At 35.3% G+C, this 16749-nt stretch overlaps 1 protein-coding gene across 1 annotated transcript in view; it reads left to right on the top strand.

Moving 5' to 3' along the window:
• Window positions 1–16749, top strand: part of LOC129262472 (unconventional myosin-Ie-like) — an 86127-nt gene that overhangs the window by 58162 nt on the left and 11216 nt on the right. The window contains exons 13-18 of the mRNA XM_054900595.2: window positions 4431–4598; window positions 5373–5458; window positions 5786–5867; window positions 12633–12739; window positions 14325–14423; window positions 15844–15988. Of these exons, the coding sequence (XP_054756570.2) occupies window positions 4431–4598; window positions 5373–5458; window positions 5786–5867; window positions 12633–12739; window positions 14325–14423; window positions 15844–15988 (687 nt within the window). The remainder of the gene's footprint in view (window positions 1–4430; window positions 4599–5372; window positions 5459–5785; window positions 5868–12632; window positions 12740–14324; window positions 14424–15843; window positions 15989–16749) is intronic.

Here is a 16749-nt window from a genome sequence, read left to right as displayed (position 1 = left end):
GAAATTATTATGAACCCATGGGAAGTTGTCTACTATGTGGGTTTGTGGATACGAAAACTTGGTGTAACTTTTTTATGTATTCATGGCTGTTCTTCCGTCAGGTATCTCTGTGGTTCCATGACATTTGCTCTGGCAACAATTGCTCCGATCTAAATTCCATACACAAATGGAATTACCAATTTCAACCTTCGATTTAACACTTTACCCTATCCTAAACCTAACATAAAACCCTATTGCAACCCTAACCCTATATCTTAGACGAAATTAAGCCCGGAGCAATTGTCGCAGGAGCAAATGTCACATTGGCTCCTGGAAAACAAATATTTGAGATCATTCTCATCAAATTCAAACAACAATCCTGATTGAGTGATAGTGGGTATGGGGAGCAATGTGTGCATGCTACAATGACTGAAGGCCCTTTTCAGAAAGAGTGTAAATTCTTGTTCACTTTGTCATTGAATTACCATAGAAACCTTAATTTTGATTTACTGCCAAGCTCTGTTTCCATGTTTTTTTGCCATAATGACAAAGTTACCACAATCATAAGTTCTTTCTTCATTGTGCCCCTAATCTGTTTGATAGGAGGTAAATCTGTCAGTCAGATAATGATGATGGTGATGACGATGATGATGATGAAGATGAAGATGATGGTGATGGTGATGATGATGATGATAATGATAATAATAATAATAATTGTAAATTTATATTGCACAATTCCTATATGGACATACTCAACTGCGCATTACAATAATTAGGTGAACAGGAAACAATAGTAAACAAGATAAACAAACCATGTATAATTAAGTCCTAATTCAAGGAAAATAAGGGAAGACTACTCTACAAATTGCATTACAAAAATGGACTTATTTATAAAAAAAACTTTCTTGAAAAAGATAGGCTTTCAGTTGGTTTTGAATAAGTTAACAGATGATGCATTATTTTATTGAGGAAGGGAGACTATCCCAGGGTTCGGATACAGCACAAACAAAGGCACGATCACCTACACTTTCATGTAATCTTTGTTTTAAAAGGTGTGGGACTAAGGAGGATGGGAACTACGAAGCCTGTAGGATTGGGTGGGTGATTTTAGTGTTTGAACTCAGTGAGATATGATCTAGAAATATGAACCAGAGTGGACCTCAATTATTTTATTTTCATGATTTCATCATCTAGTGAAACTCACCTTTAAAGACCACTCCAGGCAGATGAGAAATAAAAGTACATATGTAGGTCTTTCAGGGCCTCCATTGCATACAGATTAACTTTGCCATCCATGATAATTTCCATGGAATCTGTGATTGTGATTGGCATTGTATGGTAAAGTTACCAAAATAGGAGCTTTTAATAAAGCGGTACCCTGGACGATTTCCCTTTATTGTACATATTTTAGATCCAAGTTCATTGTAAATGCTAGTTTTAACAGTTCTATGACATTTGCTCTGCTCTGAATTTCACACACTTATCAAATGACTGGATTAAACACTGTACCCTACCCTAACCCTAATATACAACCTGATTGCAACCCTTACCTAACCTAGCCTGCAGGCACAGACCCTGATTTAAACTTTAAAACAACTTTGAACAACAAGTGGGCCTTCACACAAAGACTAGCAAATATAAAACTTGCTGTTTCAATTCGGGCCTTCAATATTCAAGGCATTGTAGGCTGCACATTCAGACCCTTTAGTGACTTGAGTGAAGGGTTTGCACAGCAGACTAACCCTAACCCTATATCTTAGATGAAATAAAGCTTGGAACAAATGTTTTGTCACCAGTTTTAACTGGGGGATGGGGGGGGGGGTTCCTGAAAGTTGTTAGCAGGGACAAGTTGTCTTTCTCTGAAAGCTACCATAGTAGCAGTCAGAGGCCAGAGCTTCTTAGCCAATCAAAACCAAGGATTTCACTGAAATTGTCGCTGACAATTTAGTCAGTGCGGACTACTTTCATGAAATGTCCCCATGTTTTGGGGTAATGTCACCTAATGACAAACATCGTTTGTTTTGCATTGATTATAAAGGAAAATTAAACCCTTTAAACAAGATAGCTTGTGCAAAAACATATCAACAAAAGTTTGAGAATATTAGATAATAATAGGAGTGGGCTATAAATGGGTGATTTTTGGTTTTACTGTGGGAACAGTTTTTTTGTGTTCCTTTTACCTTATCTCAACATGAAATGACAATATTTTTTGTCTCGGGTCCGAGAAAAAAGTGTGCCGGGCCAAAATCCAAAATGGCCGCCAAAACCCCCCAAAATCACAGTTTTGGCCACAACTTTTTTATTTGGTTGTCAATTTCTCTGGTTTTGGTGTCTATTCATATGTTTTGGGGGGCAGGCAATTTGTTTTTCCTATAATTAGTACTTTTAAACCATTATTTGTAGAGTTAAAAGGTAATTATACCTAAATTTTCCCATTTTTGTAGCCTTTTTTCAGCCAAAAAGTAGGTTTTATCATCCTGGGGTTCTGGGATATTAGATGGTACGAGGTCAACAATAGCAAGCAGCTTCATGTAGCTATATTGCTTTTATTCCTCCACTTTGGGTTTTACGGATATTTGTGAAATATATCTTATCAAATAAAAGAAAATATCATTTATCCATAGGGGCTATACGGTGTACAATCAATCAATCAATCAATGCACTGTACATACTACACTGCATATATCCATGCATTGACCACCATGGCATATGACAAGGCCTGTATATAAACTACAGTGTCATAGAAATGAGCTTCAAAGGTTTAGAATTAGATTGTGAACTTGATTCCTTGTCAGCTGATGTACATGGTGAAACCAGCAACGTAACTTACACTTACTGTAAATATCACATACATGTATATATACGTACATCACATTTTTAGCCATATCTTCTTCATTTGGAAGCCTTTTTTAAACCTGGTTCTGGTGTCTAACTGGCCTATGTTTATGGGGTCAGGTAACTACTAGTATCATGGTAACGCTGCTCAACAGCCAATCAGAATAAAGGATTGCATGCAAGTTACCATTAAGTTAAGTTTTGCCTCCGACGAAGATTCTGCTAGGATCGAAAGCTTAGGCCCCTTTTTGACTTTCTAATTTACTCCATTGGCTCTCTTTTATTAGATAAGCAGTTTTCAGCAGCTTCTTTTTGCCATTAAGTTAAGTTAACATAATGGTAAATTTTTATGCAACAGGGCCCAGAATAGCTACAGTGTAAATTACCTCTCTCCGCCCCCTGAATTAGCATATTTGACAAAACATGTCCTCAATTTCTGAGACAAAACATATCTTCAATTTCTGAGGCATCTAATTCTAAACCTGAGAGCTCATTTCTATGACACTATAGTTTATACAAGCCTTGTTATCTGTCATGGTGACCAATGCATTTATGCAGTGCAGTATGTATGTACAGTACATTGTACATATGTATACTGTATAGCCCCAATGGATAATTGACATTTTTTTATTTAATAAGATATATTTCACAAATATCCGTAAAACCTAAAGTGGAGGAATAAAAGCAATATAGCTACATGAAGCTACTTGCTATTGTTGACCTCGTACCATCAAATATCCCAGAACCCCAGGATGAGAAAACCTACTTTTTGACTGAAAAAAGGCTACAAAAATGGGAAAATTTAGGTATAATTACCTTTCAACTCTACAAATAATGGTTTAAAAGTACTAATTATAGGAAAACAAATTGCCTGCCCCCCCAAAACATATGAATAGACACCAAAACCAGAGAAATTGACCACCAAATAAAAAAGTTGTGGCCAAAACTGTGATTTTGGGGGGTTTTGGCGGCCATTTTGGATTTTGGCCCGGCAAACTTTTTTCTCGGACCCGAGACAAAAAATATTGTCATTTCATGTTGAGATACATTACAAGGAATAAAAAAAAACTGTTGTCATATTGAAATTACAAAAAAAGTATTTTTGACCCATGTATAGCCCACTCCTAATAATAAGAAAGTTATGAGCATTTGAAGTTTAGATCATTACTGTAATGTAGATCCTCCCATTGGCAATGTGATGTCACATGTGAACAACTTTCCCATTACTTTTCTATATATTTCACTTAAAACTACCTCTTTTATCACATCTATCAGTAGATTGTGTATTCTTTCTATAGGAGAATACATTGTGGATAAAGAGTTTGTATGACCCAAAGAAAGAGCAAAAATATACATTTTTGGGCTATTTTATAGTCCATCAATGGGAAAGTTGTTCACATGTGACATCACAAATATTTGTCATATTGCTAATGGGAGGATCTCCATAGCATTAGTGATCGCAATATTCAAATGCTCATAACTTTCTCATTATTTGTTCGATTTTCCTCAAACTTGCTGTGATCTTATTCTTTGATTTTTCTGTTTCCACAAAAGCCAATTTGCCCAAAGGTTTTATTCCCCTTTAAGTGAATCTGTACTTTTCCTGTACTCTGAAGGTACCACCTGGCATCATGTGCATCCTGGATGACGTCTGTGCGACCATGCATGCAGTGAGCGAGGGCGCTGATGAGAAGCTATTACAGAAGATGAACAGCGCGGTTGGAACGCATCAGCATTACCAGGTCTTGAGTGGAGGATTCGTCGTACATCATTACGCAGGGCAGGTAAGAAAACTACACCCACTGCTCGCTCTTGCTTTGCAATATAAATGATTAGCTTGCCTTAGTATCGTCGTGTCGGTGCAAGAACGCCCTTTTGTGCACCACATCGGTGCAGAAATGCACTACGCAATGCACTTATGCGCACTGCTAAGGGTGTTTTTGTACTGATGCACGAAAATTGTTTGCTAAGAGTATTCTTGCACCGACAATACGGTATGCTTCATGAAGTCATTTGTGACCTGCCACCCCAAGAGCAACAAAAAGTCACCCAAAATGAATTTTTAGATTTTCGTTGAGCTTTAAAAGAAACGTCCTAAGCTGTAATCTAGTTTATAACTCATCAAAATTGATCAACAGTTGCCATCAGAAGTACTTGCTTGAATTCAGAATGAATTTTGCAAGAGTGTAAAAAAAATCAGGTTTGAAGTTCTGGGTTCACTCACGCATGTATTGTTCACACTGTGCAATCTTGGCGAAACTTCCAAGCAGTCTGCAAAAAATGGTGCCAAATAAAGTCTTTTATCTTGTCTGTTATTCAACTTTACAACTTCCAATTGTAAATGTAAGAAGATGTAGAATTACTTTTTCAGATAATCTTATTTTCTAAATTTTGCTTTTTTATTAAAAAAGACCAAATTACAATTTTATCAATAGGTTATTATTCATTATGTGAAGTGAAAAGAGCAGTTCGAATTGCTTTAATGCAATGTAAATGTGACATAATTTATTAATTTTTTTAAAACCTTGTTGAATGTTTTTTATGTTGTCTTCATTTAGGTACGATATATAGTAGAGGGATTCTGCGAAAAGAATCGAGATGTACTTTTTACAGATCTTATTGAACTCATGCAGTCCAGTGAGAAGTAAGTTCTAATACTCCGTGTTCCTTTGAATTTATTTATTTACTTTGATTATTTTTCTTCTGTTTGTCATAATTTGTTATTTTCATATTGATGTATTTTCATTGTTTATTATTGTTTCACATGTGTCCCTAATGGAATATCAACCCATGCAGTTTGAGACTGAACAGATTTTAACAGATTTTAATTATGGTTGCAAATATAAATGTAATACTCTCATCTGGAAATACAGATTTATTTGGGTTTGTTATTGCTTTTTTTCCATTTTGAACTATTTTTGTACTAATTAAAGCTCAATTGTTGCATGTATTTTCTTTTGATCATTCACAGCGCATTCTTCATGGAGCTATTCCCAGAGAAGGTAGCGGGCCAAGCCAAGTCAAGACCATCAACAGCTAGCAGCAAAATCAAAGTAAGCAATCTAAGCGATTGAAGTGGTGTCATTCAGTACACTAAGACCCTGTTCTCATATGCTTCCTTAATCAGTTTAGTGGAAACCAGTTTAATATGTAAAGGGGACATTCGAAGTGGTCTTGAAAGCAATCTTCCAAATCAGCTTGGATTACCACTTTGCAGTGTGGTTTTCAGGACACAACTGTTCTTTGGGAAGCGAGTTTGGCACGCTACTCTGTATACACTGTGTGTAGAATATCTATGCTGCGGTTTCAAAGTTTGACAAAAAAGATTTAAAAAAGTATTTACATAATAGGACACGAGTAGTGTATCTATGAAGTTAAACAGAGAATGATAATTTTTTTCCTTTACCCAAAGAGAATAACTTTGAGAATATTGTAAAGAATGCCATCTAAGTATGTGATACCATGAGAAGTGAAAGACTGTTTTTACGTTTGTATGGTAATAATTATGTTAATAAGGATTTTTCATATGGCGCAAATAACACATAATGTAACTATGTCTCTATGCACTTCAGAACCAAACAAAAAGAAAAAAGATGTCTTTACCTAGCTAATTTTGTTGAATTGAGGTACATTTTGAATAAATGAGTCTTAACCCTTTGCGTGCGACGGGCTTCCACAGAAGCCCAGCGAGTCATTCACTTAGCTACGACGGGCTTCTACAGAAGCCGAGAAATGTTTGGTTTAATTCAATTAAGTTTTTCAGCTTTTTCGTAATTGTTATGTACTAAAACCTCTGCCACTATTTACTTTATAAACCTATTTCGATAACAGATTGAAAAAAATATACAGCTACGTGGGGAAAAATCCCGAAAATAGGAAATCATTTCAACTTTACCCGATTTTTTCGTTGGAGTCGGACGGGAAGGATAAATTTTGCGACGAGCACGTACGCGCGCGCATAAGGCCTGATCACGTGATTTTTCCGATCACGTGATTTGATCCATATCGTTGTTCTGATAGATATACGCTAACATCTTTTCTGCAAGATCGTCACGTAATAAGCTACGCGTTTATTCACCATTTTCGTCTTATTTGTTTAATCAAGAAGATATCGCTCTAGATAGAATGATATCTCATTGGTTTCATCGATTGATTGTATTTTCAGAAAAGCAAAAAGCTTGTAATGTCTTAGTACTTTGAGCTGATCTCGGTGCACTTTTGAACTTTTTCCCTCCCCATCATCCCTCTTCTTCTCCTTATTTTTTGTCTACTATTATGAAAAAAAAAGAGAAAAGAAAGCAGTTTAGCACACCATTCATCTTCTGCTCTTTTCAAAAGGGGGAACGTCCATGTAGTTCATGATATCGGCACTACCCGAACAAAAGAATGTCTGGGCGGCCACTCAAGCAAATTCCTTCCGAAAAGAGCAGGATACAGATGGTCAACGCCCCGAACAAAAGGAAGATTAGTATTTATCGGCAGGATGACCCATTGAACGCTTTTCGTATTAGCAATACAAAAAGCTTTTATGAATCTTTTTTTTTCGACCAACATACCGTATCTACAAAAAAAAGTCTCGTTTACCGACAACACAGGTGCTTATGACATCCGTCAGTGATTCATATTGCATAAAGGCGCTTCCCCTGGGTGATGATGCATATAAGGATAAACGAATAATTATTTAGGGAAATTATCGAAAAAAATATGTTCAAATGTCAGAGATAACGAGAGAGAATTAGATACAGTGATAAAAGGGGAACAGACAAGTGCGCTTTTGCTAAAATTCCATGCATGAATATCTACTTAAACGAATTACAACATGACTTTATTTTTTGGGAGATTACTTAAAAAATCCCACAACGTGTATTTGTTGCAACTCGGTCCCCAGACCCTTGCCAAACTGATGACTGTTTATCATTGTTCTTGTTTGACCCCCCCCCCCTCCCCCGATGGAAATGTTCTGACCTACACTCTAATATATATTGCTTGTTTGTCTCCTCTCTCCGATTTTCTGTTTTTTAATTGCGAGTAACGCGGTGGAAAAGATAAGAATAAAGACCGTCCTGGCCCCTTTTTTCCCCGTTTCGACCCCCCCCCCCCAAAAAAAAAAAATCGCATTTGGGGCGCTTGCCATGGTTTGCATCTAAACCAAAATGTTTGGAAAAAGATGTTATACAGGGACAGCAATGTTTTTTATGGTACAGGGGTTGAGCTGTGGGACGGGGATGAAGCGGCTAAAATATTACAATTTGTTAATTCATATCATTTTACAGAATGAATTTATAATAGGTAAGGTTTTAGAAGCTCTTCATCTTATTTCCTTTTCTCTCCCAGACGAAAACTTTTGCATTGAAAAGTTGACGGAAACATAATCACTTCAAATGATAAAACCAATAATGAACTAAAAGTTTCCTCGGGCGAACTTGGAGGAAATAGAATGATACAGGATGAGAAATTACGCTAAGGCACCCCCTATAAAGAAAACACGTTTGTCTGGCGTGTCACCCGATAGAACCCTCTCAATCCTACAAACTTTTATTCATGTGTAACCTACACCCCCCCCCAAAAAAAAAAAATGTTGATACCAACCCAAATTTTATTGAATTTCCTACTTTTTTGCCAATTTCTTTCTCCCTTTTTTTTTACCGGCGAATAGCGTGGTAGAAAAGATTCATAGAGGGAAAAAATGTTTTCGTTACTGAATGTGGGAGGGAGTGGACCGGCCGAAAAAAAAATCAGAAATTTATATAGACTTCGGATTTTTTGTACATGTTTGCTGCAAGGGGTGAGGACTGAAAATACCTACCAACTCCGCCGCCTCTGTACTATTAGATTGAAAGATTAAAACGATAGAGACAAAAATGAATTCTAACTATTGTGAATGTTTTTTTTAATGATTTATTTTCGGTTGTGAAATCAAGGAGACAATAAAACAGAACGAAGGAGACAATCGAACAAAACGAAAGAACAAATAAAAAACACTTATGATTGCGGATGCTATAATTTATTCAAGAAAAAAAAATACTTTCTGTTACTTTCAGTAATTGCTTGGCTCTTTTTGAGGGAATAGTAAGATAAAGAAAGAAACGTAGAAAGTGACAAGAAGAGAGTTGGGAGGTATGATTTCAGACTTACAATTTTAGTCACTTTTATTCTTTTAACTCTTTGAAATAATTTCAGGATATTACAAATCGAATACCGATGCGCAAACTTCAGGAACAAGATTATTTTATTGTCATTATAATATCTGTGTGGGAAATCGAATTAAATGAGACATATAATTCATGAAAACATCTAAAAAAGAAAATTACTTTTAGTGAAAGATTGAGGCCTCTGTCTTGCCATAACCCTAAGCCCCAAGTTCACAAAAAATAGTTTATTCGTGCATTTTTATACGATGATGATGATGATGATCATCATATTGTCTTTTGCGAAAGATATCTACCCACGTTATCAATATAGAAAATGGAAGATGATATAGAAATTATTGTGAAATGACAGTTACAATAGTAATTTTAAAGGGTTTTTCGGGACATTATTTGAGAAACAGGGGGGAAAAACACCAAAATTTTCGACATGATGACCACGATGCAATAGGACGAGAGGCCCACAAATGCAACCATCTCCGATCAATACAAGTTGCCAAAAACGAGGCATTCTCTCGGAACCGTTTCCAATTAAGAGAGAGAGAGAGAGGGGGGGGGGGGAGAGACGTTAGATGTAATGTAAAATGACAGGTACTGAGAAGAAAAATCAGAAAAGATATACCTCGTAATCCAAATCGGGAAGAAAGAAGACGATACAGATATAATTTAAATGAGAAGAACTTAGAGAAAATAGGTGTAAAAGGGAGGGGATAAAGAAAGACGATAGATAAGGGAATGAAAGCGGTAGATAATACATTCAGTTACAGGTTAGAAACCAGGGAAAAGGGAAAACGAGGAAATCCTTAATTGGTACCGTTTTATAAATACATTATACATGCACATTTTATATTGAAAAATGCGCAATAATTAAAAAAAAAATACCATCCGCCAGTCAAATAGAATGGTTTCAGTAGCTTTCAAGTGCTATTGAAAATTTGTAAACAAGTTTTATATAATACGAGCCCCTGGAAAACTTTTGAACCCCCACCCCCCGCTTTCTCTCGTTCTCTCATCCAATAGAGCTCTTATTTTTGTCCTCTATTTCAAAGGAAACAAAATAAAGGAATTAATAACACCGTTTATCCTCTGCTCTTTTAAAAATGAACAAAAGAAAGTCATGGCGGACGCTCAAACAAATTACTTATAAAAAGAGCAGGGGACAAATAGCCAACGCCTTGAATAATAGGAAGATTAGTGTATTTCGTCAGGATGACCTAGTAAATGCTTCTCGTATTTAGCGATACAAAAAGCTCTTAGGAATACTACTTTTTATATTACGACAGTAACAATAAAAAAGTAAATGTTTACTTATTTAAAACATGCAGGCGTTTAAGACATGCCAAGAACATTTTCTTGAGCATGACAGTGCTTTCTTCACAAAAAATACAATTTTCCCCGGGTGGTGATACCCATAGGGACGGAAGAAGATGCAAGTGAGATTTTAAAAAAGAATAGAAAATGCAAATCGAGATACATGTAAAGGAGAATGATAAATCGACAGAAAGAATGGAAGGGGAAAAAGAGGAAATAGTCCAAAAAGGTATAATGTAAACCATAATGTGCGCTTTTGCTATTGCATAAATATTTACTTATAAAGAATTAGAATACTATAGTCCCCCACCTCAATTTGAAATTCACGTCATTTTATAGAATGAATTTGTCATGTTAGGCTTTGGAAGCTCTTCATCTCATTCTCTCTTTCTCTCCCATGTGAACATTTTTGCACTGAAAATTCGACAAAAGCATAATCAGTTCAAACGCTAAAACTAACAATGAACTAAAAGTTTATGCTACAATTTCAATAGATAATAAAATTTACTTTCTCTCATTGTGACGAACAGTAATCGGTATCATCGTTATTTTGGAGGGAAAAGGGAGATAGAAAAATGAAACGTACATGTAGAACGAGACGAGGAGAGCGTTGGGAGGTGTGATTTCAGATTTGAGTCACATTTACCCCCTTCGCTCTTTGAAATTGAAACAGGAAAACAAATCGAACACTGGTATGCAATCTTCAGGAACAAAATTATTTTTTATTACAAACTATAATTTATGAAAAGAAGAAACCAAGGGCGATTTTTAGTGAAACATTGAGACCACCGTCCTGAAGCCCAGAAGCCAAAAATCACAATATAGTTTCGGACTTTCGTTGCGCAGCATCATCATCGTACTTGCACTGGAATATATTCACCCTTTTTTATTCATTCTGGAAAATAAAGGTATTTGGTATGCCGTGATTTCACCCAAAATGGATTATCGTCGTAATTATACACTTTGCAAATGATCTGAATACAAGGAGGTAAAGAGACCATTCATGAGTAGCGTGACAATAGGCAATGAAAAAAGCACTAGAGCAGACAACAAAGCGGTATCGATCGAACCCGACTTGTCCGCGCGTGCTGATTGCCCTTACGCAATTTTGTACACAGTGCCTATTGACTTGGGGAAAAAATGAAGATTTTACAAAATAACACGACTTTTTCCTCGTAAATTTCTTAACTATTCTGTTGATTTGAGAAGCGAGACCTTTAATTCTAGAAAGAAAAGTGTCTGATCTTTCATCTTTACATTTACTAAAAATCCTGAAAATACTTCAGTTTGGCGCAATTAGCAATAGATTAGGAAAACACCGCCACAGATCCAAATATCAGCAATGTACAAAAACGGCTCCGCCGCAGGGAGAGGTATCCGGTTTCACGGGCCCGCACGCAAAGGGTTAAGATCTGTTTTAAAATTGGCAAATGTATCACAAACTGGGGAGGTAGAGCAAATGAACATTGAACATGTTTTTGTTGAAATTGGAAGAAAACAATTAGTAAATTCTTATTATCTGAACAAAGATGTTGATCATGATAGGCAGGGGTTATGTAATCACTTTTCTGTTTTAAAGGACAAGTCCACACCAACAAAAAGCTGCTTTGAATAGAAAGAGAAAAATCAGACAAGCATAACGCAGAAAATTTCATCGAAATCCGATCTAAAATAAGAAAGTAATGACATTTTAAAGTTTTGCTTAATTTCACAAAACAGTTATATGCACATCCTGGTCACTCACTCACTATTTCTTTTGTATTTTATTATGTGAAATATGAAATATTTTAATTTTCTCCTCATTGCCATGTGAAAAAAAAATCATTCCTCCCTGAACGTGTGGGATTCCATTGTTTTAACATTTTGTGGTTCAAACAAGAGGGTCCTATTTGTCAGATTCGTAAAAATTGAAATATTGTATAATTCAAACAATAAAAAAACAAAAGAAATAGTGAGTGAGTGACATCATCGACTCTCTCATTTGCATATCACTGGATTGTGCATATAACTGTTTTGTGAAAAATAAGCGAAACTTTAAAATGTCATAACTTTCTTATTTTACATCCGATTTTGATGAAGTTTGAAGCATTATTCTTGTTTGATTTTTCTCTATTTATTCAAATAAACTTTTTTCTGGGGTGGACTTGACCTTTAAGGCAAAGTTCACCCTGACAAAAAGTTTATTGTAAACATGATAAAAAAATATTGCAGATTTTGGAGCAGCTGCTCATTTATGATGTCACAAATCAAACACTTGAATAAAAATTTAAAAAAATCTGCTATTTTTGCAACAAACTTTTTTTCAGGGTGAACTTCTCTTTGATAGCTACACTTGAAATATATGCGTTTTCTATTTTTCAGACTCAGGCAAACAAGCTTGTTGATAAGCTCATGAAATGTACCCCTCATTACATCCGCTGTATCAAACCAAATGAGACAAAGAGACCGCATGATTGGGAAGAAAAAAGGTGAGAAAAATGATTGCATGTGATAAAAATTACACCTGGGCCCTGTCTTACAAAGAATTGCGATTTATCCAGTCAACGACAACTATGGACGGCCAGCAACATCATCATCTAAACAGCATGTTTGTTCAAACTATTTTCTAGATATGCTGTATATCATACATTCATAGTTTTCTCGAAAATTTAGTGTGCTTCTCTTGGCTTATAAAGGACATTGTGCAAATTTCCTGAAGAAATAAAATTATGACATTGATGGATTTCCATACAGTTGAGGTTGATCGGATCAATCATAACTCTTTGTAAGATGGGGCCCTGGACTTGGGGTGATTTTGCCACCAAAATGCTCTAAAGAGACCTGGAAAATCCCCATCCACTGCAATGTTAAAGCTTATCCAATGTTGTAGATTTACACTGTATGTTGTGAAAAGTTGCCCAGAAAAAAGACTATTTCTTGCCTGGTTAATTTCCACCCCCAAACAAACAATAAGTTGCCCAAGAGGAATGAAAGTTTCTATTGAGCTTGACAAAGTCTATCCTAAGCTTTAAAATTATATAAAACTTGTCAAAATTGATCAAAAGTAACCCACTCAAGAACTGGATTGAAGAATAAGGAGAAAACAAGGTTTGAAGTTTGAACTCATGTATCACATATTTTGTTCAACTTTACAACTTCAAATTTTGACAGTATGAAGAAGAATTATTCTTTTGATGAGCTAATTTCTCATTTTCATTTTTTGAAGACCAAATTTCCATGTTGATTATTTACAGAGAACCCTCCCCGATGATTTATTGTTGGTGTAAGGGTGGCAGGTCACACAAGCTGCTATTTAAAATAAAAGTTTGAAACATGTAGGGCAATTCCATGGTAATGATTTGGTTCTGTTTCTAAGGAGCAACAGCGAACAGCTGCAGCAATGTTATTGCCCGATTTCCCTCGAATTACCTCACTTTAGCCCGCTTTACTGCATGCAACTTGTATGAGCTCCCTTGACCGCATAAGAAAAGGTAAATTGCCAATTTGTCTACTGCCAACTCAGCCACTCACGACATGGTCTACTTTCATTTAGTCTAATGCCATTCTGTCCAACATTAGATCCAATAACCATATGGTCCTATCATCACTTCGTCTAATCACCATTTCGTGTATGACCATTTAGTCTCATAACCAGTTGGTCTAACACCATTTAATTTTCATTCATTTTGTACAAGTAACACTCAGTCAAATTAGACCAAATGGTATATTTACTAAATGGCTATTGGACTAATAGGTTATGAGACAAAATGGTGAGTGGACGAATTGGCAATTAGACCATGTAGATAGTGGACGAACTGATGGTAGACCAAATGATAGTAGACAAGTTGGCGATTGGACAAATTGGCATTATACGGACTGGAAATAAACTGTAGCCAAAAGTGTGATTGGAACTGCATATTTTGCTTCGTAGTATGCTGCGCTAGGTTGCTTATTGCTGTTTTCGGCTAATGCAACAATATGCAGCTTAAAACACAAAGATGTGAGCCAGGCTTACATGTATGTCTTGATATTTCTTGATCATCCACATTTTTACATTTGTTTGTTCACATCCAGGGTGCACCATCAAGTTGAATATCTGGGACTGAAGGAGAACATCAGGGTCAGGCGAGCTGGTTTCGCTTACAGGAGAGAATTTGATAAGTTTCTCAGGAGGTATGTACGTGGAAGCAGAGACCTTTGTAAAAAAGAAAAAAAAGCTCATGTTAGTGAGTTATAATATAATTGGGAACCTATGGTGTAATGAAGAACAGAGAGCAATGTAACATCACTTGAAGTTTGAAGTTACCAAAGGATGCCTATCAAGTCTTTATCGAAGAGAGAAGAAGCGGAAGATAAAAAAAGGGGAACAGCTTTTTCATCCTAAATTCAGAGTGAACGATAGGTTATATATACATGTATATTTGCAATGAACGATAGGTTTGCAATATATTATTTGCCGTGAAGGTGTCATGGCTCAGTGGTCTACAACGAACAACTTCAATCAAGCCTGTAATCTTGCCACTTCGTCAGTCACCTACTATATTCTCACACATGTATACAATTTACTAATATTACCCTGATACTATCGACTGAAATGAAAGCATTGAATGAGCAATTGTCTATTTATAATGATGATTATGATAATAATGATGAATGATAATGATGATAATGATAATTAATAATAATAATAATAATAATAATAATAATAATAATAATTAATAATGATAGGAAAATTATATTAATGATAATAGTAATAATAATATTAATAATAATGATAATGACAATGATAATAATGATATTGAAAATAAATAACAATAACAATAATTAAGAGCAAAGTTGTACCGATTTTGAGTGAAATTATTTTATATTATGTATTTTCCCCTTATTTGTATGACTGTATGTAGTTTGTTGTATTTCTTTGTATGTTTTTTTTTCTTCTGTATATCCTGTAATAATGATAATGATAATAGTAATGATTGATTATTGATAATTGTAATAATAGAAACAATATTAATAATAATAATAATAGTAATAATAATAATAATAATAATAATAATAATAATAATGATAATAACAATGACAATAACAATAATAATAATAATAATACAATTAATAATAATAATCATAATGATAATAATAAGATTGATAATAATAATAATGATAATTATATTAATAATAACGATGATTAAGAGTAAAATGTTACCGATTTGATTGAAATTATTTTGTATTATGTATTTTTCTTCAAATATGTGTGATGTATATATATTCTGCAGAATTCATCTTTACGCTTTGATTTTGTATATTTCTGTGTATATGTAAATGCCAACAAGAATATTTTCCTAAATGGACAGAATAAAATCAATTCTCAATTCTCAATTCTCTAAAGCACTTGACTAGACACACAAAAAGTCTGAGGTTCGATCGCCGGCAATTGCCCAATGCATTTATTCAGCAATACTTTATTTTTCCTGAATTAAAATAAATTGAAAGGCAACATGCATTATTGTTACCAATGTGTGCATCTATTTCTACGGATGATATATATTTTGAATCTTGAATCTTTGAATGTATTTTTGTCGTTTGTCATCTCTAGATATGCCATCTTGACAAAGGAGACGTGGCCAAGATGGAGCGGTGATGTCAGGGCTGGGGTCACTCATCTACTACGTTCAGTTAACATGGACGATGATGAGTACCAACTAGGAAGGAACAAGGTCTTCATCAGGAAACCGGAATCCGTGAGTAATACAATGAGAACACATTCTTTCCAATCTAATCCAAGAGTCATTTCATATGGCGCCTTTTCTTTTCACTTACAAATCACTGCATACACACTACTCCATTTTGGGGGCCACTAAAACAAGAATTCAGCACCTCAAGAGTGCTCAGCAATTCATCGTCATCGTAGCAAAATAATAATAATAATGTGACTTATAAAGCGCCAAATCCACTCTGTAGAGTGCTCAAGGAGCATAAAGGGCTAAGAGTTAAATAATAAAGTTTTTAGATGATTTTTGAAAGTCTCGACAGAGATACATTTTTTTGTGTCTTCAGGAAGGCTATTCCACAAAGTGGGGCATGCAAAAGTAAATGATCTTCCCCCCCCCCAAGTTTTTTAAACTAGATGGGATTAAATGGCTTTCTTGAATTGGTCAATACCAAGATTTATGAATTTACCTCATTGGTAATAAGATGTGCACCTGTAGAGGTGTTGTGGCATTAATAGTGGAGATGTCTCCGGACTTTGAACTGCATGATCAGGGGTTCCAATCCCACTGCAGTACTTATTCACCAACTAAAAATGATTATGAATCCCACTTCAGTACTCATGTCTTTGGCATGATGTTAATATACATTTGCCACTCTCCACCCAGGTGTAGTAAATTGATACCTAGTAGGTGTGCCTGATCAGGGTAGCCGTGCTTATGCCGTTGTAATACTATGTAGCCCTTACTTACATTTATGAAGCACTATGGAAATGTTGCATATTATTTTTATT

This window comes from Lytechinus pictus, chromosome 5, assembly GCF_037042905.1.
Source record: "Lytechinus pictus isolate F3 Inbred chromosome 5, Lp3.0, whole genome shotgun sequence".
Taxonomy (NCBI): domain Eukaryota; kingdom Metazoa; phylum Echinodermata; class Echinoidea; order Temnopleuroida; family Toxopneustidae; genus Lytechinus; species Lytechinus pictus.
Note: the sequence above shows the minus strand (reverse complement) of the source record. Positions and strands in the feature narration are given on the sequence as shown.